At 40.2% G+C, this 27582-nt stretch overlaps 1 protein-coding gene across 1 annotated transcript in view; it reads left to right on the top strand.

Annotated features, from left to right (window-relative positions):
- The first annotated feature begins 1279 nt into the window (after positions 1 to 1279).
- The window catches only part of SGK1 (serum/glucocorticoid regulated kinase 1), a 146363-nt gene continuing 120060 nt past the window's right edge, over positions 1280 to 27582 (top strand). The window contains exon 1 of the mRNA XM_056566587.1: positions 1280 to 1685. Within this exon, the coding sequence (XP_056422562.1) occupies positions 1539 to 1685 (147 nt within the window). The 5' untranslated portion in view covers positions 1280 to 1538. The remainder of the gene's footprint in view (positions 1686 to 27582) is intronic.

Here is a 27582-nt window from a genome sequence, read left to right as displayed (position 1 = left end):
AAAAACAAAGTGGACAACCCTTTAACTGAAACACCATTTGCAGCTTTTTGAGGAGTCATTTTAACTTTTTCCCACATACTGTAGATGTTTACTCAATGTGTTCAATAAAAGACATAGTGATTTGCATTCAACAATAGACATAGTGATTGTACTAGTGAGTGTAAATAGTGATGCATGTAATATCACTTCTTACTGTTGGATAACTGCTCACATTTGTTTCAGTTGAGTCCTGTACAGGAGCAGGAACTCCTGTCAAAAGCATAATTGTTGTCTTTTTTTTTAACCTTACAAGCTATGTTACTATGTTACTTATTGCTCTTGTCTGCTGAGCAGCAAGGCATACACTCTGTGTAGGTGACACTGAGAACATACAGGTGCCGGCAAACCTGTTGAAGACATGAATCTCTGCTCCAGAACACTGTATGTCTTTTCACTCAGATAAAATTCACCGGACCAGATGCAAAGTGTCCAGCCCCAGAACCAAAGCATACAGCATCTATGCTTACTTTCAGTGGGCCATACACATTCAATGTGAACTGAGCAGCATGGTATACAGTGTATGCCTCACTGCTTAGTTTACAGGAGCAGGATCACTTGCCTTTGACAGAAATCTCTGAATTTTCTAATCTCTACAGAGGGTCCTTTGGTGCAGACTCAAACACAATAATCGGCCTCAAGGGTCCCGCAGAACACAATCCCTGTTTAGTGGAGCCAGTGACTTGCCACTTATTCTTATGGATTGATTTACAAACAATTTTATTCACAGCTAACAACAAAAGGAATGTGTACATGTTATGTTAAGATGAACCTATGGAACTCCAGTCTGACACAACTGTTAATGCTCCATTAAAGGAATTTTTACTTTTTTTTTTTATTATACTCTGTATTCATGGGGCATAATTGTATTATTTGTCATTGTAAAAGTTTATATTCCTGTACTTTGAAATGTAAAACCCTAAATATTTACAGATTGCGCAGGCAGATTGTAGCTAACTTTTAGCTGGGTTTTTCCTTTCATAGCAGATATGTGCTCATCTCTGGGGGTTCTGTGTCTCTGGGTATTGCTTGTTATGAGGCCTTTGCTTCTACCTTATTAGTTATGTGTTCTTTCCATCTCCTGCTCTCTGTCTGCACTATTCCCAATGGATAGTATTGAATAAAAAAAAAAAAGAAGAAGAAGAAGCAGGCTGAAGAATCAGAGTATCACGTCACCTGAGGAGCAGTAAAATCCAGTCTCTGGGAGGGAACAATAACACTTGCTAAGCTTTGAGCATTTGATGTAGGAGCCAGGATGGCTCAATTTTTCATCATTCTGCCCATGGGTTGTACAGCAAGTTGCTGTGATACGGTGTTTAGCATGTCTGTGCATTTAATGAATGATTAAAAGTCTTGCTTGTTCACTGCAGGCTGCAAAAGGCTGCTGCAGTAACTGGTGCAGAATGAGTGGATCAGGATAAGGATTGAGGAACTCGTGGCTAAGCAAGTCTGTAATTCACTGATCTACCTTCTCTGTGAATATATATTGTACATCATATTGGATGCACAGAAAGACGGATGCAGTGACTAAGCAAGTGTCTGTCTCTGGATCTTATACGGGGTGCTTCCCATTGACGAAAATGGTCAACAAAGACATGAATGGATTCCCAGTCAAGAAGTGTTCTGCCTTTCAGTTCTTTAAAAAAAGGGTAAGGCTGCATGTTCGATTCAATGATATGTATGATACTGGAGCTTGCTATTGCTATGAGTAATGAGATGCATGCAGAACGATAACCAGTGAGCCAAGCAATGTATAGGATGCTGCCTGTGCAGGGATTGTGGTAATAGGACACAGAAAGCTTCCATTGATAAAATCAGTCTAGTGCTTAAACTGGATGACATCATATCTACTGCAGCTAGGTACAACATAGGTCAAGTAACAGTAAACAGCCTGGCTTCATTCCCATTTATTCGCCATATTTACTCTTATATCTATATAATTCTAAATGAATCAATTAACCTTATCTCATTTTCACATTTTACTACATTGTTATATTGTTGTTGTGCTTGTCACATGTGTAACATTGTTGAACATTATACATTATATTCATGGTTTGACCCTTTTAGGGCAATGTTGTGTGCACAAATGTTGAAGCATATTTTAGCAGGCTACCTGAGCTGAAAATAGGTCATGTATAGCAGGCTGCACAGGATAAAATAAGATTTGCACAGGAGATGAATCTTGGGTAATTTTTCATGATATACTTTAAAATAATATCAGATTATAAAAAGATTTGTCAAATCCTGATCATTTTATGCAGCACAGACTTATACACAGGATCATGTTATTAATTTATATGTTTTGTGTAATAATAAAGATTCTGCAATAAAGTCATGAGGTACGATATTATGTGTGCAATGGCTAGGTCTATGGTGCGTTATGGTTTTTTCTAAATTAATCTTGGCATTTTCCTGTGAAATCTCAAAACTTGAATTTCTCTTACACATAATCCATAACCAAAACATTTATATAGACTACTATGCTGTAATATTGGAATCACTCATATACCGTAAAATGTAAAGGGGTAATTTGGGGACATGCAGGTTATTTCCATTGTCAATGTTATATAGTGACATTACTATAATGTAGCATTCAAATAATTTTAGACTGGAATCATAGTGAACAATTTATTTGTATTATGTATTTGTATTATAATTTATTTTAGTCTGTCTTTATTTCTGTAAGACTGTAAAATAATCCAGAATAATAATTAATCTAGCATAGGTGGCATTTGTGCATTCAGAATTGCTCTGGGGGTGTGGCATGAAGTTCTTTGACTGGGTCTACTACATTATCACTGATATTTTTTCAGTCTGCTCTATATGATCATGTCATATTGTATGGATTTACATACAGGACATAAGATATATGAACTATTAGAAGCATAACACCCTTTTTGTGCAATAAGTAAAGAGTACTAGATCTCATTGGATTGGGAGGAATTGGAGGCAAACTGTAAGGTTACATAGTAGCCCTGCAATATAATTATTTATAAGTAGAAATCTAAGTTTTAATGACTAAATTTGTTACACAAATCTGTTTAATAAAGTCATTGCTTAGCAAAAAGTTACTTATTTTTACACATAGTCTTATCACTGTGGTACTGTTTAATGGCATGCCAATGACTTGTTAAGCTGGAGCAGCCAGCCATCTAATGTGTATGGAGGTCAGGGGAGAGAAGAACTACCCACTTCTTTTGTTATCAGGGAGATGCCACACAAGGAATTTGATAGGAGCTCAACTCCCCATTGAGAACACAAACAACATGTAGATGTATAGGTGATAGTGACAATAGCTAGGACTCGCTATTCGTATATGTACATTCTGTGGCACCCTATACTGTTGGAAAGTAGTAGGGAAGGTACAGCGATTCCTGTATATTGCTGGACTTCCTGCTCTTATATGTATCATCTCTAACTTTATACCTGTCCTACACAATGTAAACTTGATAAGTGTCTGATAGTGGGGGTCTGACCGCTGGGCCCCCTGCGATCTCTTACACTGTGCTCCAGCTCTCCTTGCGCACAGAGAGGGGTTCGGCACATGCTCTTCAGGCATCCCTATGGAAGAGCCGGACATACCCAAGTGCTGTCCTCGTATATTTTCAGCTTGTCCATAGAGATGAATGGAGCATACGTGCCGACCCCAGCTTTGCGCGTTAGAAGAGCCAATGCACAGTGCAGGAGATTTTGGAGGGGTCCCAGTGATAGGACCCTCGTGAGAAGACACTGCAGTACTCCTTTAAAATTTGCCTTGCCCTGAGAGCTGACAATTCACAATACACTACTACTTATGCATGTATTCCGCAAATGCCTTTTCTATCAGTCACTTTTAACTAAAAAATCAGTTTATATGTTGTAGTCTGAAATATTTCCTAGCTGAACCTGAAAATGAGTACTGCATGATAGGAGCCATATCACCAAAGCAAAAATAAGAGCCAGTCTTCTTCTGCAAGTTCTGGCTGTTTAACTTGGCTGTAATATCCCCAGTCACATCCAATAAGTCAATAAAACTCCTTATTATTAAGTAGTGGGATGAGAAAGACATGCAGCCCAGGCCACATTATAAATGCATCATGCAATTCAAATCAAGTTCCATTCTTGTCTTTGCAGCACTAGTAGCTTGTATCATGCATCCCTGAATTGTGTTGCAATTAAAAGCTTGTCTGTGTATGTATTTTTTATACACTATGCAGATGAAGACTGTTAGCAGACTTGAGGTCTGTGTTCCTCTATGATCATTGGATTGTGTATGCTACACTAAATCAAGAAGGCTAAAGGCAACTAGCATTGCTTTTAAACATAGAGACTAAATTATTTATCATACTTTAGTAAAATAGATCTAATAGTTTGGAGTTATCACTGTAAAGTGCTCGATTATTATTACATCATTTATTTAAGGATCCAACATGCATATTGCATTTAGGCAAGAGTAACAGCACCCGTCAAACCAGTTTTATCATCTTTTATAGCAATACTAAGTATTAACTATATTTTTATATCAGTTTTGAGAATTAAGAAATTTGAGACAACTCATTCGCATTGGAAAGTTTTATTACCTTTGACTTAGGTGCCTGAAAAAATTATATTTGATTAATTTTAAAGGACCAGGGGCTTTATGTTCTCAATGATGTTTCCCTTCAAAGAGGTTATCCAGCGGGAGATGGGGGGGGGGGGGTCCAAACTATGCCCATTGGGTGGGATGTAAAAAATAAACCCCTACTTACCTCCAGCTTTCCTGCAGTGCCTCCAGTGTCCTCCTTCGATCCCCCAATCGAATTGACTTCCTGAGCTGCAGCATGACTGTCCTCTATGGATGCATAAGGGCCCAATATGTCAATGGCCGCAGCGATGTTCCACCTCTGCCAGCAATTCGCTCAACTGCAGTATGACACACTGGGCCTTGGTGCTTCCATAGACAACAGTCACGCTGCAGCTTCAAGAAGATGACGATGCGGGGGACCAGAGCAGGACATCGGAGGCACGGCGGGAGTGCTGGAAGTAACCGACACTAAACTTTTGACATTGGAAAAGTGAATCTGGATCATTGACTTTTGGTTAATGTGTTTCTATGCCAAAATTTTAGCAAATTGAAACACTTTACAAGAAAACGTCCGAGCAATCATGTGGATATGTTTTTCTCAAAAATGTGGCTATGTTTTTCTCAAAACCCTACAGATTTATTATTAAAACCCAGACAAAACATTTTTATTTACAAATCTTAAAGCGGTCAGAGAAATCTAGCAGTCAGAGAAATCTAAGAATGACTGTGGGTTTTTCTGCATTGTAATTTTTCTATAAATGGTTGTTTATACCCAATGGGAGTGTAATGTGCCACAAATTTTCTAAGATGTGCGTCAAATTAGTAAATCTGGTGAAAAATAAAACAGATTCAGATACAACAATAGAAACTACAACAGTAGAAAATCTATGGGAGAGCCGAACATATACAAGCTGGTGTGCTTGTGTATCTCTGGTGCACCCACAGAAGTTCATGAAAGGGTCGTGTTGACCCCCGCTTAGGAGAGCCGCAGTGCCACGTAGGAGACCGCAAGGGGTCCCAGTAGTCAGACCTCCCCCCCCCCCCCCCTCCAATCAGACAATTATACCTTTGGATAGAGGACAAGTTTTCTTACATGTGACTACTCCTTTAAGGCTTCTTTTTTGAAGCTATGGTGAATGTTTGGAGTACAAACTGCCATACTGGCAGAAAGCTATTCTAAACTATGCTGAGGTATACTGTGTGGCCTACCTGCCCTATACAGATTGAGCTCAATGGACTGAATGTAATTAACTAGCAACTATGTTTGATTCATTTCTGAACCTATATTGAAGGACTTCTGTGCTTTTGAATCATGCAAAATATCAGTTTACCTGTATACTATTAATAAGTGGAAATCCAGCCTTAGAATTGAAAAGGAAACAGAATTTCAGATTTAATAAAATCAGAGGTGAAGCCAATCCTACATGAGCACATAAGTATGTTTAGAGCTAGTTGTGACACATTTTAATATAGGATGTGCAATTTTACAAATTTCTCTAAAGATCTACAATACTGTCAGCACCAACACTGATATATATATATATATATATATATACATATATATATATATATATATATATATATATATATATATATATATATAGTCATGGCCGTAAATGTTTGCACACCTGAAATTTTTCAAGAAAATGAAGTATTTCTCACAGAAAAGGGTTGCAGTAACACATGTTTTGCTATACATGTTTATTCCCTATTGTGTGCTTTGGAACTAAACCAAAAAAGGGAGGGAAAAAAGAAAATTGTAAATAATGTCACACCAAACTCCAAAAATGGGCTGGACAAAATTATTGGCACCCTTTCAAAATTGTGGAAAAATAAGATTTTTTCAAGCATGTGATGCTCCTTTAAACTCACTTGGGGCAAGTAAGATGCGTGGGCAATATATAAATTCCATCTGAAAGCTGATAAAAAGGAGAGAAGTTCATTTAGTCTTTGCATTGTGTGTCTGTGTGTGCCACACTAAGCATGGACAACAGAAAGAGGAGAAGAGAACTGTCTGAGGACTTGAGAACCAAAATTGTGGGAAAATATCAACAATCTCAAGGTTACAAGTCCATCTTAAGAGATCTAGATTTGCCTGTGCCCACAGTGCGCAACATTATCAAGAAGTTTGCACAACCCATGGCACTGTAGCTAATCTCCCTGGGTGTGGATGGAAGAGAAAAATTGATGAAAGGTGTAAACACAGGATAGTCCGGATGGTGGATAAAGCAGCCCCAAACAAGTTCCAAAGATATTTAAGCTGTCCTGTGGGCTCAGGGAGCATCAGTGTCAGTGCAAACTATCCGTCGACATTTAAATGAAATGAAACACTATGACAGGAGAACCAGGAGGACCCCACTGCTGACACAGAGACATAAGAAAAGCAAGACTACATTTTGCAAAAATGAACTTGAGTAAGCCAAAATCCTTCTGGGAAAACGTCTTGTGGATAGATGAGACCAGGATAGAGCTTTTGGTAAAGCACAACATTCTACTGTTTACCAAAAACGGAATTGAGGCCTACAAAGAAAAGAACACGGTACCTACAGTGAAATATGGTGGAGGTTCAATGATGTTCTGGTTTTCCATTTTGCTGCCTCTGGCACTGGGTGCCTTGAATGTGTGCAAGGCATCATGAAATCTGAGGATTACCAAAGGATTTTGGGTCGCACTCTACAGTCCAGTGTGAGAAAACTGGGTTTGCGTCCGAGATCTTGGGTCTTCCAGCAGGACAATGAACCCAAACATATGTCAAAAAGCACCCAGAAATGGATGGCAACAAAGCGCTGAAGAGTTCTGAAGTGGCCAGCAATGAGTCCAGATCTAAATCCCATTGAACACCTGTGGAGAGATCTTAAAATTGCTGTTTGGAAAAGGTGCCCTTCCAATAAGAGAGACCTGGAGCAGTTTGCAAAGGAAGAGTGGTCCAACATTCCGGCTCAGAGGTGTAAGAAGCTTATTGATGGTTATAGGAAGCCACTGATTTCAGATATTTTTTCCAAAGGGTGTGCAACCAAATATTAAGTTAAGGGTGCCAATTATTTTGTCCAGCCCATTTTTGGAGTTTGGCGTGACATTATGTCCAATTTTCTTTTTTTTCCTCCCTTTTTTTGTTTGGTTCCAATACACACAAAGTGAATAAACATGTGTATAGCAAAACATGTGTTACTGCAATCCTTTTCTGTGAGAAATACTTTATCTTCTTGAAAAATGTCAGGGGTGCCAACATTTACGGCCATGATTGTATGTATATATATATATATATTTATATATATATATATTTATTTATTTATATATGTTATTAGTTAGACAGAAAAAAATAGGGTACGGCCACATAGTGAGGAAATAATCTAAAAATAGAAAGAAGAAAAAGGAATATGAGGATTTGGAGCCAACTGATGAAAATTGCTGCTATTCTTTTCCTATTGTTCTCTTGATGTTGAAAAGCATGTTAGCAGTGGATTACTCTAATTCTTTTCACAATGCCAAGCATAACATCATAAAACTAGACTTAAACTGTCTCAAATTGCTTCTAAAAACCAGTGTGTGTGTCTTGAGTAAAGAATAATAGACCATCCTCATTTTATCTCATTCTGAATTATTGGCAAATATTTGTGTTCACCACTGCTGCCTTAGGTACCAATGTTACTACTGACATTCTTCCATATATTCCTAGAACAAGAAGACAGCTTATTTCAAGAAATAAAATGTCTGTTGACCTTTAGCTCTTTGTGCAAATCCCTAATAAACTTTAAAATCTCCACATTTGCTCACTTACTTAAAGAGAATGAGGGTATTGAAATATTTCATCTCTGTCCTGCTGAGGCCATTGACAGAATAGGCTGCCTTTTTCCTGTTTATGAAGACAATTGTCATAATACAAATTTGGCCTCATTAGGCTCCCATAGAAGCTGTAAGGAACTTGCATTGCTTCCTCCTGTTAATATTGGCAGCAAATTTAAAAATAAGTATAGTATATTAAGGAATTTCTATATTGGTTAGGATTTTTTTTGTTTTACGTTAAAAAGCTTAATATTGTATAATGAAAAGTTCTGCAACTGTAAAATACATTTTGGAGTGGTGGGGATTAATTAGAGCTGATGTTCCCCGTCAGTGCTCAGAATCACAGGATTTATTTAGAGGTGCATGCCTCTACATAAATCCAGCAAACCTGGGCGCCATCTCTAAAGTTTAGAGTTGCTATCAAGCTTAAACCATCATTAATGTGCCAAGTGAGAGTGACAATGTCCCTTTCCATCAGAACGCCCATTCGCCAAGCACAGAGAAAAATGGCAAATAATCACATCATTGTACACATTTCCCTATTTTCAATGATTTTCGATTTATGCTCTTTGATAAATTCCACCCAATATGTTCCAGTTTCTCACCATGCCAAAGATTTACAATAGTAAGTATCTTAGTGAGTATGGATTCATTAATTATGGAATAGATGGGGCAATCTGGCAAGTGATGTATGCACCTAAACTATGAAAATAGGTAAACAACCTAAGGAGGTATGTGGAAACCTGAAAACATTTTTACTCATAAATCCAATCTCATATGCTTTAATAAGCCTCCCTTTGAAGATGTTTTTGTTTTTAATCTTTTCAAACAGAGATCATTTAACATTGTGGCTTATATTTATTTCTTGAACAGGGGAAATAAAGCCTTTCTAGACTACTCCTGCCTAGATATCCTCTTAGAAGAGAAACTCCTACTTGGTACAAACCCCCCGTGCTCCTAGGTCAATGTTACGGGCAAGTGGTATGGACCCACTAAGCTACCCAAATGGTTTGACTTAACCAAATTGAGAGCAGATTCTAAGCAGCCCCTTGTTTCTTATCCTTTATCCCACTACAGGATATATGGGAAAGGGGACCAGGAGATGAAGTTTAAAGGATGCCAAAACTCCTGGTAGTTAGGAACAGCGTTCTTTTATTATAGCAAACAAACAGTTGACAACGCATTTCGAGGGGGTCTGCACCCCTTCTCTTCAGCTCAGGTTCCCTGACCTGAGGAAGAGGGGTACATACCCCCTCAAAACACATTGTCAACTGTTTGTTTGCTACAATAAAAGAACTCTGTTCCTAACTACCTGGAGTTTTGGCATCCTTTAAACTCCATTTCCTGATCCAGCAAGCACCAGAAAAGTGTCATTTTTCAACAACCTCCCCGAGTGTGCGGAACTCATGAAGGTAAGCAGTTATATTATACACACCTTTTTACATCTGCCGCCACAAGGTAAAGGCACAGGGTGCGCCGGTGGATGTCCCCTTTCTATTTTCATATCACAATGGGGACCAGCTGACACAGGCTCAAGGCACCAAAAGCCAGGTTAGGGTCTAGGCATGGGTCATAGACTGGCAGCACAATAGCTTTTCACTCATGAGCAGAATTGTCATGGCAGGCAGCACAGGTGTAACAGTAGGGGTCATACACATGAGAGGCAATACAGTATATAGGATCCAATACAGTATATAGCAAAGTCAAGATATTAGTCAGAGATCATACACAGGACACAATGCTACAAATCTGGGAGGAGTGGATGGAGCAGAGAGTAGTGCAGAGCAGTGATAGGTGGGGGAAAAGATATAAAAAGCAATTTTCTTGTCAACCATTTATGTTGACATCGATATAAGCCCCTTACCCTGGCATGCCTTTTTGGCTTAATGGAGATATCTCATGGAAATAAACTTATCCCCTATTTTAATTTTTTTACACTTTTCACTAGACCCACGTCAGAACACTGACAGCGATCACCAGATTGCTGGTATAAGACACTACACTAGTACATACTGAAGTGTATCCAGGCAATGTACCTGTGAATGCTGCACAGCCCGGTACACAGGCAAACATAGCAAGCCTGGGGGCCCTCAAAAGACCCTCAGCTACCAGGGAAATTAGAGGAGAGGATAGAAGGAGCCAGGGATCTTCAGTGTTGTTGCTGCATGTTAGCTGCGCACATACAATCCTCACATGTGGTGGCCATGCAATTTATGAGGCTTCTGAACTACTGGAACGCTCCTGGTAGTTACAGCCTATCATACTGATGGCTGAGAACCTGCGATCCTTGCATGGGAGAGCAGTGCTGTCTTATTCTAGCTGTGCCCTGAAAACACAAAGGCTAAAATAAGTGCCCTTAATGACCATCATAAAAAGGCATATCGGTGGTCATTAAAGGGGTACTCCACCCCTAGACATCTTATCCCCTATTCAAAGGATAGGGGATAAGATGTCTGATCACGGGGGTCGCGCCGCTGGGGACCCCCGCAATATACCATGTGGCACCCACCTGTTTCTGCTCCGGAAGCGCTGGAGGGTTTGGTTCCTGACCACGCTACCGGAGCAGAAACAGGTGGGTGCCGCATGCTATATTGCGGGGGTCCCCAGCGGCGGGACCCCCACAATCAGACATCTTATCCCCTATCCTTTGGATAGGGGATAAGATGTCTAGGGGTGGAGTACCCTTTTTAGAGGTTAAAGGGGTACTCCGGTGCAATTATTATAATTTTTTTAATCTTTTTTTAATCTTTAATCTTTTTTTTTAAGCTGCTGTATGCTACAGAGGAAGTTCTTTTCTTTTTGATTTTTATTCTGTCTGACCATAATTCTCTCTGCTGACACCTCTGTCCATGTCAGGAACTATCCAGTGCAGGATAGGTTTGCTATGGGGAAATTAGACCACAAGTCCCAGTGTGACCTTGAACTGTTATAAGTGCCTTCTCTATACAGCATGATGGACTATGTTGCTGATATAACATAAATTGTATACATTTTTAGTCAAAAAAGATTACTATGCACAATTCTCAATAACACTACAGAAATGAGCAACTATCTACCTTTCTTGTCCTTTTTTGTCATATACACATTAATGCCCTTCTCTAAATAGATTGATTTGATGTTAGAGCTTTACTTGCTTTATATTTACTGTGTTTATTTAATAAAGAACATTGGTCATCACAATTTTATTTATTGATAAGATTTCATGTCTAACATAGCTAGATATGAGATAAGTTTAGATAAGATTATATTAGTCATTTGGGGCCATATAGAAATGTTATATACATACTTATACATAAATATAAACAGTGTTTTTTCCAACTCCATAAACCTGTTTATTAGAATTGAACCTGATAATGTCCTTCAAGACGCAGACAGATGGGCAAGCTTCAAAATATTGGCTGTGATACTATTTGCTGTGTCTGGAGCTGGCAAAAATAGAACTTGGTACTTTGTATTCTAAGGCATATGGAAGCCATAACACATTTTATGTACTATGAATAACAAATATGTAAGGCACCTTGTGACATTTTGAAGTAAATGTGCTGTAGAATGAGTTTTGGCCTACCAGGGATTACTGCTTAACAAGCCTTCCACTACATAAAACAGATAACAAATTTCTCATATGGCCGCCGCATAGCTCTTAACTCCAGAATATATTTATATAGATACTCATTGCTATTAAAAATAAATTAGATCAGAGTACACTGATTTTGCCGCATTCAGATGGGTAAAGTTGCACATAGACTGCACAAATTATTCAAGCTGCATAACAGCTTTCAAGAGATTGGTCTTGGCCCCTGAGCAAAATCGGAGATGCGTCCCCTACCAGAAGACTAATTCTTTTATATCTTCATATTTTTTTACTTTTTTGCATTACTGCTCCTATTAACACAAGGCAGTTTTACTATGTTGATCTCCTAATGAAGTCAAACTTGATATAAATGCTATGTAGTCACTTTGTGCCTGAAATGGTGTCCAGTGCACATACATTTACCGGCTCATATACATTTTTCTTTATAAATAGAACCACTGTCGCACAGTACATGAAACATTGCTGTAATTCAAGGTGTGTTGCGTGACATCCCTTCGTCTGTACCTTATTTATAGTATTTATAGGATAATTATTATTAGTAGTAATGTTAGTAACAGTAATTGAATATTTCACTCATAGTTGTTTTTGTAAAAACAAGGTTAATGATGCACCAGTGAGGTAAAAAAAAATAAAAAATTATGGTTTAATCCTTCCTGATATACAAAGATATACCTGGAACACTTTGGCTCAATACTAAATCTGCCCTGTAAGATAAGAAGTGGAAAGAGTTTAGAAGCCATCGAGCTGCTAACAGTAATTTGTAACATTTGCATTTGGGCCATACAGTATATATAGACCAACCATGTGCCTTATATATTGTGTAGGCTCTCTTTATGCTAGAACAGCAGGTCTGACCAGCCAAGCCAAGGAAAAAGACCCAAGTTTAAAAGTGTACTCTGCCCTAGACAGCTTATCCCCTATCCAAAGGATAGGTTATAAGATGTCTGATTACGGGGGTCCCGCTGCTGGGGATCCCTGTAATCTCTCCTCCAGCACCCCGAATCATCACTGCACGGAGCTAAGTTTCCTCCGTGCATGATGACTCACGTTACAGGAGTCAGAGTATTGTGACGGCTCCTCCCCCTCGTGACTTCACGCCCCGCTCCCTCAATGCAAGTCTATGGGAGGGGGCGTGACAGTGGAGTGCCCCTTTAAGGACCGTTATGTGTGCTATAGAATCTGACACCAAAGCTTCAACTCGTGTTCTGTAAGTTATGAGGTGGAGTCGCCATGGATCGGACAGTACATCCCATAAATGCTTAGCCAAACTAAGATTTTAGAAGTTTTGGAGGTTACTAGGTGACACCATCACTAGGATTGGTGTCACCTGCTGTGGTAGAAAATGGTGCAATTCACCATAAAGCAGCTTGTAAAACTCAGGCTTTTATATAATGCCTCATCCTTATTCACTCCCTAAAAATTACTTGAAACTGCTACCCATAAATATGTCAACACTGCGCCAAATAATTTTGATATAGAACAGTGTATCTCTGCACAATAAAGTTCTGTACTTACTAACAGCACTATACAAGGGCCAAATAATCTCTCCACACTATGACAACATATACTGTATCTACTGCAAAGAACAATAGAATTATTATTACACACATGCAGGGACCATATAGAGGTAGATACCAGCGCTATACAGATATATACCCTGTATAAGTGTTTATAACACAGTTGTATCCAGAAACACAGGTGGTATCTTCTTTGATAAGAGTGATTCTATTTCTCTTTTCTTTTTCATCCGACTCAAATGGCCATGATGACTTCTCCCAAATTCGATTTGTCTCTGCAGAGTATGATGCCCCAATTGGTGTAACACATTACCATATCTTATGATATCTTTACTAATAATTTCCCCCGATATTAATAATGCCCCCCATTGTGGCTAATAAAAAATAAAAAAAACAATAATGCTTACCTAATCCAGGTTCCCAGGATGAATAGAGCAGCTTCAGGCCCGCATCCTATGAGCCACAGGGCCGGGATCCCCGGGACCGGCGCAAAGAGGTCTTAGGAGATCATGTCACAGTGGCTCATAGGCTGCAGACCTTAAGTGTCTGCAGCCTATGACAGTGAATGGTGGAGCAGGGAGCTTACAGCTCCCGTGGCTCCACCATTTTACTGTACTACATCTGCGCTGAGGAGAAGGCAAATGCAGTGACGGGTGGCTGGGGTGACACTATCACAGGATTATTACTTCCTGCTATGTAGGCCCACCCACTGGACGGTGTCACTCAGTGCGGTCCACACCTCCACATCCACTAGCAATGCCACTGAGGCCTTGTCTTAAACCTTTACATGCCATCAACTCATTCCTGCATAATTTGCAGTGTGACAGGGTGCATTATCCTGCTGAAAGAGCCCACAGATATTAGAAAATATCATTGCCATGAAGACGTATAGTTGGTTTGCAGCAATGTACAGGTTGATGGTAGATGTCAACGTAACTTCAGCAATCAATGCCATAGTGGCTCTTCAGTGGAATCAGAGCCAGGGGCAGACTGACGGCCGGTTCGATTGGACATGGTCCAAGGGCCCGACTGGGTAAAGGGCCCTCGTTGCTGAGGATCCAGGACACTTGTCCTGGATCGCCAGGCAGACAGCGCTGCCTTCTGCTGTATGTGCGGTACACCCACATACAGAAGAAGGCGTCCCCTCTGTGTGAGCCACATCTGCGGCCTACACAGGTAGGTGACGTGGCCTACACCCCTGACGTCACTCATCGGCGCCTGCACTGTGGGGGAATGAAGACGCGGGCCCCTGCTGAGCTCCGGAGAAGATCGCTGCGTGGGACATCATAGTAACATAGTTCATAAGGTTGAAAAAAGATCGAGTCCATCGAGTTCAACCTATATCAATAATGAGTCCCTACTGAGTTGATCCAGAGAAAGGCAAAAAACCCTCACACTAGAGGTAAAAATTCCTTCCCAGCTCCAATATGGCAGTCAGAATAAATCCCTGGATCAACTTTCTGTCCCCATAAATCTAGAATCCATAACCTGTAATGTTATTACTCTCCAAAAATACATCCAGGCCCCTTTTGAATTCTTTTACAGAGTTCACCATGACCACCTCCTCCGGGAGAGAGTTCCATAGTCTCACTGTTCTTACAGTAAAGAACCCCCGTCTGTGCTGGTGTAGAAACCTTCTTTCCTCTAAACGTAGAGGATGCCCCCTTGTTATAGATACAGTCCTGGGTATAAATAGATCATGGGAGAGATCTCTGTACTGCCCCTGATATATTTATATATAGTTATTAGATCTCCCCTAAGCCTTCTTTTTTCTAAACTAAATAATCCTAATTCTGATAATCTTTCTGGGTATTGTAGTCCTCCAAATCCCCGTATTACTCTGGTTGCCCGTCTTTGAACCCTCTCCAGCTCCACTATATCTTTCTTGTACACTGGTGCCCAGTACTGTACACAGTATTCTATCTGTGGTCTGACTAGTGATTTGTACAGAGGCAGAATTATTTCCTTGTCGTGTTCATCTATGCCCCTATTGATGCACCCCATGATTCTATTTGCCTTGGCAGCAGCTGCCTGACACTGGTCACTGCAGCTAAATTTACTGTTAACTAAGACTCCCAAGTCCTTTTCCATGTCAGTCATCCGAAGTGTTCTCCTATTTAATACATAATCCCAGCCTGGATTCTTCCTCCCCATGTGCATAAGCTTACATTTATCAGTGTTGTACCTCATCTGCCACTTCCCAGCCCAAACCTCCAACCTATCTAGATCCATTTGTAACAGTGCTAATTTACTATTCAATCCCTCTGCAAGGTCATTAGTGAATATATTAAATAGGGCAGGACCCAAGACTGACCCCTGTGGTACCCCACTAGTAACAGTCACCCAATCAGAATAAGTACCATTAATAACCACCCTCTGTTTCCTATCACTGAGCCAGTTACTTACCCACTTACACACATTCTCCCTAATCCTTCTCATTTTATGCACCAACCTTTTATGTGGCAGTGCATCAAATGCTTTGGAAAAATCAAGATATACGACATCCAGCGATTCCCCCTGGTCCAATCTGGAGCTCACTTCCTCATAAAAGCTGATCAGGTTAGTTTGACAGGACAGATCCCTCATAAAGCCATGCTGATATGGGATCATACATTTACTTTAATCAAGATACTCCAAAATAGCATCTCTTAGAAAACCCTCATTCAAATTACATACAACGGAGGTTAAACTAACAGGCCTATAAGGGGAGCATAATTTTTTTTTTTCAACCTCAAATGGAGTGGGAAGGGAAAAACTCTGCTGCCTACACCTACGGGGGGAACACTTTTGCTTACACCTACTGGGGAGGAAGAACTCTGCTGCCTACACCTACTAAGGGGGGTAATCCAGTCTGCTGGCTGAGGCTAGTAGGAAGCTCCAAGGCTGGAGTTGGGAGGTCTGCAGCCTTAAAGGGGACATTTGAGTTGTGCGAGTAGCACATTTTTCTGACTATTTTGTTGATGTGTTTATATATATATATATATATATATATATATATATATATAAATATATATCTATATATGTATATATATATATATATATATATATATATATATATATATATATATATATAGTTTTTGCTTTAAACGAGTTGGTGGCTGGGGTGTTTATGTGGCTCCAGTGTGATTCCTGCATTGACTGCTGGGTGACCTATTTTTTTGGTGCTATGTGTTGGACCCTTTCTCTTGTTTTTATCCCAGCTATCAGGGGATCAAATGCATATGCTAAAGTATTATGTGGGTCACATAAAAAATAGCACATTTGCTAACAATAAAAAAATAATAATAATTAAACACCTCTATTAGATCTATTTCTACCACATATATTTTTATGATTGGATGATAGTCCAGTATATTTGATACCTTTACCAGGTGGTACGAGATGAAATGTAATGCCAGAGATGTTCAAGATTGTCATGAGAGTGTTTTCAGACAGACAAGCACAGTGTTGTTGTTGAGGATTTTGATCACATTGCTTGCTGTAGAGACATTTAATAGGGTTTTCATTCCAGCCAATCCCTCATGCATTATTTATCTCTGCCCTAGTTGCTGGTTTCCATTCTTCTATAAGCCATAGTTAGTGGTAAGTTTCACAATCAATTTGTTTCATTAGTGATAACCATAGAACAATCAAGCACATGCCTCTTACCTCTGTAAATACCATTTGTTTTTTGTTATAAGTACTGTATGCTCAGAGCACATGTACATTTGTAGTAATGATAGATTTGATGATTTGTTTGAGTTCCATTTAACGCACCACTAAAAGAACTGACAGTGAAATACATCAGTGTGGCTTGTGTGCACATTTCTAATATTGAAATAGCACAGACTGCACTGAACACGCTGTACAACAGAGAACTACAATAGGGCCTACTGACATGACCAAGGCTTGGATTACCATACATCTAGAGGAAAGAAGGTTTCACCATCATCACAGTGAGAGATTCTTTACTGTCAGAGCAGAGATACTGTGGAACTTTCTGCCACATGATGTTGGGATGTCTGTGTCCATAAACTAGTTCAAAGGGGGGGGGCTGATGTTTTTCTGGAAAAATATAATATTACAGGTTATGGATACTAGATTTATGGGGATAGAATGTAGATCCAGGGATTTATTCTGATCGCCATATTGGAGTCGGGAAGGAATTTTTCCTCTGTCATGGGGCAATTGGCATCAGCCTCATGGGGGTTTTTGCCTTCCTCTGGATTAACACAGTAGGGTTTTAGGTTGAGCTTGATGGACTCTTGTCTTTTTTCAACCCTAAAAACTATGTAACTAGATTTATGTGGTAGAAAATCAGCCTTGGATTACAATAAAGTGCCTTAAACATTCATTATAAAATAAAGAATCACTACAGAGACACATGTAACTGAAAGAGTTCTTCATTCCCATGGCCAAAATAATGTTTGGTTTAATAAAACTAAGATTCTTGTCACAGGCTACTGCAATAGGGAAAGAATCCTAAGATCTATACAGGGGTGGTATACTCTGTAATGTGTGAGTTCAAGTAGTCACCATCATGAGACAAAGGTTTTCATGTCAGTTAACTGACTAAACACTACAGTCAGTATCTCCCCAGTTTAAAATAATTTTTTAAGTACTATAGTGTGCTTTAGACAATTCTTGTGCATATCTTAATAAAGGGCAGACCTTGTAAACAGTGACTTCTCCTCTGGTGGACATATCTCATTCATGCACTAAGTGAACAAATGATTGTTAGGGACAATATGTAATTGGCACACTCATCAGCCATGGCCCCCACTACTCCCCCCTGCTAGGTGCGCTTTGCCCATCTTCCTGCACAGCATTATGTCCACTACTCCCATCTTCCTCTTGGGTCTTCTGTGGCTGCCTCTGTGTAGCTGTCTGTTCCTCGTTGACTACTCAGTAATCCATTCTCCATCACTCTGTGATAATGTTCTTAGCTTCTTGTACAGTGTAAAGGTATCTATCAGTCCTGTCTAGCCAGTTTGTGATTTGGCTTGCCCCCTCGCAACTCTGTCTATCTGTCTTCTGCCCTAATCTTCTGACCATCTACCATTGCAAAACCCATATCCCTTATAATTATTATTATTCATTTTATAGTGTTCTTGGTTCCAGGACACTTTGCATATTGCAAGGGGTTAAAATACATATCAAAACACAAATGCAAGTATGATATGATAAGAGTGGAGGGAATCTGTAGGTGAGGGAGACAGCTGGTCATTTGTGGGCAGTTATGTAAATAGCCGTTCCTAGTTCAATGCAGTGGCAGAAAGGTTATTGTAAGTTGTTCAGAAAAGATGGGTTTTCCGCTTGCTTTTAAAGGTCTTGATGGTAGGTGAGAATCATGTCAGTAAGTTCCAGTGTATGGGGAACGCACAGGAAAAATCTTGGAGATGGTTGTGCGAGGTGTAGACGGGGGAGAGCACAAGCAAAGGACTTGAGAGAATCAGAGATTATGTGACGGGCAGTATTAGGGGATCAGGTTAGAGATGTATGGAAGAAACAGGTTATGGACGGCCTTGTAAGTCATTGTTAGCAGTTTAAACTGAACTTGTTGGGCAATCGGGAGCCAGAGAATGAATTTGCAGAGGGAGGAGGATGAGAGAATGTGAGGGGAGAGCTAGATTAGTTATGCAGCAGAGTTAAGGATGGATTGGAGGGGAGGGAAGGTGTTTGACGGAAGGCCACAGAGGAGGATGTTGCAGAATTTTAAGTGGGAGATGATGAGGGAGTTTACCAGCAGTTTAGCTGAGTCATTGAGTAGTTAAGAAATGAGCAGATTTGGGAAATGTTTTTGAGGTGGAGGCAGCAGGAGATGTTAAGGGTCTGGATGTGCAGTTTTGAAGAGCAGAATTGAAATCAATGGAACAAATCTTTATAAGTTGAAATTGATGGCTTTAGTAAGACTGACATAACAATAATTTATAGAACAGGTCTTTTCCTGTTAGTATAGGTCACGACCGTCACTGGCTCAGTTATAACTCCCAGAACTTTAATGGAGATGACCATTTGCATGCCTGGTCACTCCTCCTACATATGTCCGCTCTAAGGCATCAGGTGGTCAGGGTTGCAGTGGGTACATGGGGTTATCAACCCAATTTTTTTGACAAGGAGCCTCTATTATCCTTTAAATCAACTGGTGCCAGAAAGTTAAACAGATTTGTAAATGACTTCTATAAAAAAAATCCAGTACTTTTTTTTATTAATTTTCTTTCTGTTTGACCACAGTGCTCTCTGCTGACACCTCTGTCCATTTTAGAAACTGTCCAGAGCAAGATAGGTTTTCTATGGGGATTTGCTCCTACTCTGGACAGTTACTAAAATGGACATAGGTGTCAGCAGAGAGCACTTTGGTCAGACAGAAAGGAAATTCAAAAAGAAAAGAACTTCCTGTAGATCATACAGCAGCTAATAAATACTGGAAGGATTAAGATTTTTTAATAGAAGTAATTTACAAATCTTTTTAACTTTCTGGCACCAGTTGATTAAAAAAAAAGTCTTCCAGTGGAGTACCCCTTGAATATAATCCTAGTTGGTTGTTTAGTGGTAGAGAAATACCTAAACAAGATGCTGAAAAAACTAAAGTGGTCTCTTCCTATACAACCCTTATATTCAGGGTACTGGTGTATTCTACCAAGGGTAATTTAGTGCAATAACACAAAAAGCCATAAATATCCAAAATTGCTTTTTATTCTGTACTATTCAAAGTTTGATTTGTGAATCCATCAGAATTGTCTATACTTCTGGATAAATTTGACCTAAAACTACATCAGATTTTCATACTTTATTTCAACTTTAAATTATCTGCTTATTCTAAACCGTTTACATACTTTTGCCATTCACTCTTTCCTCGATACAAAAATGTTCAATTTGTTTGATTTGCCTCTCCTTTTTTAGGACTTGTGTAAAAATCTGATGTAGTTTTAGGTCAAATATATACAGAAATAAAGAAAAAGTTGAAGGGTTCATAAGCATTCAAACACCATTGTACATATGGTGCAAAATAAAGCTTAATTTAAACCTGTAAAGAAAACACAATACATTAACAGATCATCCCGCATTGTTGTACTTGTCCTTCAGTATGCCTTTTAAGAACGCCATCTATGTGCCAAGCAATTCACAACTATCTCCCAGTGTTAATTGGGTTAGAAGGTGGCATGTCATTTCTATGGAATTCAGCCCCAGTAGGAAACATCCAGATGTAACTGGTTTCTTCTAGGTACAGGGTGGTGTATGTCCCAGATTAAAGGGAAACAAGGTGTGAATCACTTTTCGTCTTGCAAATATTTCATATTTTAGTCTTGGTACACACACACTGCATTTTATTGGTTTCTCATGAGTTTTAAACCAGAGCTGCCTGATGCTACATTAAAAAAAGGAGATACATTTTGAACTCCAATCTAAATATTGGGGGAGATTTATCAAAACCTGTCCGGAGGAAAAGTTGCTGAGTTGCCCATAGCAATCTGACACGATCTTGTTTTTTGTGCTGTTCTGCATCTGTTTAGCCAGGTTCACATTGGTTGCATTTTGTAGGCCAAAACCAGGAGTGAACTTTAAAGATAAGCATAAGGCTATGCTCACAAGTTTAGGAGGTAAATGAGACCTCTACTATATCTCTGTGTGTCTCTGATTTTATATGGCAACTTACAGAGGTTTTCACACAAGGGATCATTCTCTAGAAGCATGACTAGTTTCACACACAGCACTTAGGAAGGGTTCACACATAGTATCTTTTCAGTATTTGGTCCCTATTTTGGATCTTATTTTGGTCAATATTTTTAGCCAAAACCAGGAGAATAGGTGCAAATATTTCCATGTAATCTTTCTCTTTGTGCTAGTTCCACTCCTGTGTTGGTTTAACCCCTTAAGAACTGAGCCCTTTTTCACCTTAAGGGCTTGGCCATTTTTTGCAAATCTGACCACTGTCACTTTAAACATTAATAACTCTGGAATGCTTTTAGTTATCATTCTGATTCCGAGATTGTTTTTTCGTGACATATTCTACTTTAACTTAGTGGTAACATTTTTTGGTAACTTGCATCCTTTCTTGGTGAAAAATCCCAAAATTTGATGAAAAATTAGAAAATTTTGCATTTTTCTAACTTTGAAGCTCTCTGCTTGTAAGGAAAATGGATATTCCAAATAATTTTTTTTATTCACATATACAATATGTCTACTTTATGTTTGCATCATAAAATTGCTGAGTTTTTACTTTTGGAAGACACCAGAGGGCTTCAAAGTTCAGCAGCAATTTTCCAATTTTTCACAAAATTTTGAAACTCGCTTTTTTTCAGGGACCAGTTCAGGTTTGAAGTGGATTTGAAGGGTCTTCATATTAGAAATACCCCATAAATGACCCCATTATAAAAACTGCACCCCCCAAAGTATTCAAAATGACATTCAGTCAGCGTTTTAACCCTTTAGGGGTTTCACAGGAATAGCAGCAAAGTGAAGGAGAAAATTCACAATCTTCATTTTTTACACTCGCATGTTCTTGTAGACCCAATTTTTGCAAGGGGTGAAAAGGAGAACATTTTTACTTGTATTTGAAACCCAATTTCTCTCGAGTAAGCACATACCTCATATGTCTATGTTAATTGTTCGGCGGGCGCAGTAGAAGGGAAGGAGCGTCAAATGGTTTTTGGGGGGCATGTCACCTTTAGGAAGCCCCTATGGTGCCAGAACAGCAAAAAAAAAAACACATGGCATACCATTTTGGAAACTAGACCCCTCGGGGAACGTAACAAGGGGTAATGTGAACCTTAATACCCCACAGGTGATTCACGACTTTTGCATATGTAAAAAAAAAAAATAATAATGTTTACCTAAAATGCTTGGTTTCCCTAAAGTTTAACATTTTTAAAAAGGGTAATAGCAGAAAATACCCACCAAAATTTGAAGCCCAATTTCTCCCGATTCAGAAAACACCCCATATGGGGGTGAAAAGTGCTCTGCTGGCGCACTACAGGTCTCAGAAGAGAAGGAGTCACATTTGGCTTTTTTGAAGGAAATTTTGCTCTGGGGGCATGCCGCATTTAGGAAGCCCCTATGGTGCCAGGACAGCAAAAAAAAAACACATGGCATACCATTTTGGAAACTAGACCCCTCGGGGAACGTAACAAGGGGTAAAGTGAACCTTAATACCCTACAGGTGTTTCACGACTTTTGCTTATGTAAAACAAAATAAAAAATTTACCTAAAATGCTTGGTTTCCCCAAAAAAATTACATTTATACAAAGGGTTAAAGCAGAAAATACCCCCCAAAATTTGAAGCCCAATTTCTCCCGATTCAGAAAACACCCCATATGGGGGTGAAAAGTGCTCTGTTGGCGCACTACAGGTCTCAGAAGAGAAGGAGTCACATTTGGCTTTTTGAAAGCAAATTTTGCTCTGGGGGCATGCCGCATTTAGGAAGCCCCTATGGTGCCAGGACAGCAAAAAAAAAAAAACACATGGCATACCATTTTGGAAACTAGACCCCTCGGGGAATGTAACAAGGGGTTAAGTGAACCTTAATACCCCACAGGCGTTTCACGACTATTGCATATGTAAAAAAAAAAAAAAATTTTTACCTAAATTGCTTGTTTTCCCAAAAATTTTACATTTTTAAAAAGGGTAAAAGCAGAAAATACCCCCCAAAATTTGTAACACAATTTCTCCCGAGTACGGCGATACCCCATATGTGACCCTTAACTGTTGCCTTGAAATACGACAGGGCTCCAAAGTAACAGTGCCATGCGCATTTGAGGCCTAAATTAGGGATTGCATAGGGGTGGACATAGGGGAATTCTATGCCAGTGATTCCCAAACAGGGTGCCTCCAGCTGTTGTAAAACTCCCAGCATGCCTGGACAGTCAACGGCTGTCCGACAATACTGGGAGTTGTTGTTTTGCAACAGCTGGAGGCTCCGTTTTGGAAACCGTGGCGTATCAGACATTTTTCATTTTTATTGGGGAGGGGGGCTGTGTAGGGGTATGTGTATATGTAGTGTTTTTTACTTTTTATTTTATTTTTTGTGGTAGTGTAGTGTAGTGTTTTTAGGGTACAGTCGCACGGGCGGGGGGTTCACAGTAGTTTCTCGCTGGCAGTTTGAGCTGTTGCAGAAAATTTGCTGCAGCTCAAACTTGCAGCCAGATACTTACTGTAAGCCTCCGCCCATGTGAGTGTACCCTGTACATTCACATTGAGGGGGACATCCAGCTGTTGCAAAACTACAACTCCCAGCATGCGCTGACAGACTGTACATGCTGAGAGTTTTAGTTTTGCAACAGCTGTAGGCACACTGGTTATGTATCACTGAGTTTGTGACCTTACTCAGTGTTTCAAAACCAGCGTGCCTCCAGCTGTTGCAAAACTACAACTCCCAGCATGTACGGTGCATGGTGTAAGGTGACTGCTGGGAGTTGTAGTTTGCAACAGCTGGAGGCACACCGGTCGTGAAACACTGAGTTAGGTAAAAAAAAAAAATGGGTTTCACAACCAGTGTGCCTTCAGCTGTTGCAAAACTACAACTCTCAGCAGTCACCGACAGCCAAGGGGCATGCTGGGAGTTGTAGTTATGCAACCAGCAGATGCACCACTACAACTCCCAGCATGCACTTTAGCTGTTTGTGCAAGCTGGGAGTTGTAGTTATACAACAGCTGAAGGTACACGTTTCCATAGAAAAAATGTGCCTCCAGCTGTTGCAAAACCATAAGTCCCAGCATGCCCATAAGGGAATGCTGGGAGTTGTGGTGGTCTGCCTCCTGCTGTTGCATAACTACAGCTCCCAGCATGCCCTTTTTGCATGCTGGGAGCTGTTGCTAAGCAACAGCAGGAGGCTGTAACTCACCTCCTGCTGCTGCTCCATCGCAGGACTGTCCCTCGCCGCCGCCGTCGCTCCTGGGGCCCCGATCCCAACATGGACGCCGGGGATCGGGGTCCCCAGCACCCGGGGTCGTCTTCCCGCACCCGCTCACGCCCTCCGGAAGAGGGGCGGAGCGGGTGCGGGAGTGACACCCGCAGCAGGTGCCCTGATTGGTCGGCCGGTAATCCGGCCGACGAATCAGGGCGATCGTGAGGTGGCACCAGTCAGAGACGGCCCCGATCAGCCAGTAATTCCGGGTCACCGGGTCACTGGAGACCCGATTGACCCGGAATCGCCGCAGATCGCTGGACTGAATTGTCCAGCGATCTGCGGCGATCGCCGACATGGGGGGGGGCATAATGACCCCCCTGGGCAATATGCCGGGATGCCTGCTGAACGATTTCAGCAGGCATCCGGCTCCGGTCCCTAACCGGCTAGCGGTGGGGACCGGAATTCCCACGGGCGTATGGATACGCCCTGCGTCCTTAAGGACTCGGAATGCAGGGCGTATCCATACGCCCTGCGTCCTTAAGAGGTTAAAGAAAAACTCTAAAATACTGACCAAAATGAGCTTTAACATAAGGACAAAACACTGACCACAATACTACATGAGAACTCAGCCTTAAGGTTATGCTCCAGGCTTCTCTAAAGCCTAACACACTGAGTAGTCTTTGTGTATGGGGACCTTCCATTTCTTCTCCAGCAAATTATGTCAGAGGAAAAGGGGATGAGGCATGTTAAAATTCAATGCCCGGTACTTTTGTTTTCTCTAGAGATGAGCAGACGTCACAGGCGACTGGCTGCACCTTGATCCCCTCTCCTTAATGAGAAAACACATGCATGCTTGACTAAGACTGATGTGTATGGGGAATTATTGAAGAGGTATGGACACTTTTAGCCTCTTTTGCCTTAGCATATGTCTAGTCAGTTTTCTGTTTCTCAGAGGTGGTTTACCTTTTTGTTATTGCTGTAAAAGTAATAAGATTTTAATTCACTGACTTCCTTGTAATCTTGTAAGTGGAAGGAAAATGATATAAGCCTTAACCAATGTTGAAACAGAAGGTGTTACCTGTATACAGTATAGCTAAACTGTGGTCACAAATCTCTGCTCTGCCCTAGTGAAGCTGAGCTCAAAAGCAGCAAAGAAGGAAGATTTGTGGAAAATAAAGAGCATGTATCCGGTGATACAATAGACCTTGGGTTGTTCTTAAAACCTAGGCCTTCACCCTTTCTCAATGCCACCCTACCAAACTTTGCTTGTAGTTTGCACAACCTTTTTAAGCTAGCAGGTTTAATTCTGGTTATACAGTACAATAATATCTGATTCTGCTTGTATTAATAAGTTCACAACTGGGAATTACTATTGTGCATTCTACTGGCAAGAGTAATAGAAATAACTAGTTTTCGAAAGTCTGACAGCGATCAATCAATACTGACAGCATCAGTCTTTGTAGGAGTACAGGGTAATGGGAACACCCTGTTGTCTATTAGATCTGGACCATAAAGTGGATTTTGTATACGTTTAGTGGAATACAAGTATTTACAGTAAAAAACAGACGTGTAAGGAGAGCAGACAGATCCTGTATGGATCCAATGACTCACGGGTGAGGTTCTCTCTGATTGTAGACATTTGCTTTCTGTTTCTTCTTCATCTAGCTTAGATTACTACGATGACTGCACCTCATGACTTCAGAGTTTGCTGCTGAGACATCTTTGGCCTCTCCCTTCTGCAGCATATCCACACCTTCTATAGCAAAACAAGTTCAGACCCTAGACCAGATTATTGAATTTATTTATACCTCAGACCAAATATTACATCTCATCACATATTTGCAGGTACAAATTTAGGGGGCTGAACCTGAAATCAGACCCTTAAATTAACAATGTCATCAGTTCAGCCCAGAGGTGTAACTTGTAGCTTCTGGGCCCTGATGCAAAATCTGCCACAGGGTCCAATGTGGCAATTATAATACTGGTCTCTTATGGGGCAGACGTGTTTTGGGGCCCCGTTAGGCACCGGGACCCTGGTCCGACTTATAACTCTGCACTCACTATAACTACGCCCCTGGGACAACCCTCTAAATTGGGTCCTGACATTGTGTAGCGTCAGGAGGTTGTATCTTCCTTATGACTGGACACTTGGTTTAATGGAGCCTCAACAGCAGTACACCACATCCATGTGGCCCCACACTAGGGAACTGTACAGTTTCTGTGTGATGTCATACAGGCTCCAAGGCCTCCCAGAGTCTTTACATAGAACAGCTCTGTAATATTGCATCCCATGAAGTATGCTACTGTGCATGTTTTCCTATTGGAGTTTAAAGATCCAAGAGGAAAGAAAATGTGCTTGCATTTATTTGAAAGGGATGCAGCTGCACTATTTTTTTTACCACATGTAGAGCTAGTTTTAGATTTAAATAATTATAGCCAGCTATACTCAGTGCTATATATTTTAATGTGTAATAGTAAAGATACCAGGTTACCAGGTATTCCAGGAAAAAACTTTTTTTTATATATCAACTGGCTCCAGAAAGTTAAACAGATTTGTAAATTACTTCTATTAAAAAATCTTAATCCTTTCAGTACTTATGAGCTTCTGAAGTTAAGGTTGTTCTTTTCTGTCTAAATCCTCTCTGATGACACCTGTCTCAGGAAACTCCCAGTTTAGAAGCAAATCCCCATAGCAAACCTCTTCTAAACTGGGCATTTCCTGAGACAGGTGTCATCAGAGCGGATTTAGACAGAAAAGAACCACCTTAACTTCAGAAGCTCATAAGTAGTGAAAGGATTAAGATTTTTTAATAGAAGTAAATTACAAATCTGTTTAACTTTCTGGATACAGTTGATATACATAAAAAAGTTTTTTCCTGGAATACCCCTTTAATATATATGCAAAGTTGTTTTGCTGGCAGTCACGTACTATACTAAACTCCAGCTCGGCTTTCATTATTGGAAGATTAAACCAATCAGTTTAATTGACAAACAAATTACTAAACAAAAACACTGCATCTCAATCCATACAGGTGGCTATAGACATAGTGATATGCTGCTTATTCCTGCTGATAACTGGTCACCAGAATCATAATGTATTATGATAGGAAAACATAGAACCTGAAAAGACTGAAAAGACCATGATTACACATTTGTGGGTTTTATGCATTTTCCAGCTTTTAGTTTTCTCTTAAATCTGTATCATATTGAATATGACTGATAGATAAAAAGCTTTTCTTTAGGATGTGTTCACATGTCTTCCATTGCAATTATTAAATACAAAGC

The sequence above is a fragment of the Hyla sarda genome, chromosome 3, assembly GCF_029499605.1.
Source record: "Hyla sarda isolate aHylSar1 chromosome 3, aHylSar1.hap1, whole genome shotgun sequence".
Classification (NCBI taxonomy): Eukaryota; Metazoa; Chordata; class Amphibia; order Anura; family Hylidae; genus Hyla; species Hyla sarda.
The sequence above is the reverse complement of the archived record's forward strand: the minus strand, read 5'-3'. Positions and strand labels throughout refer to the sequence as shown.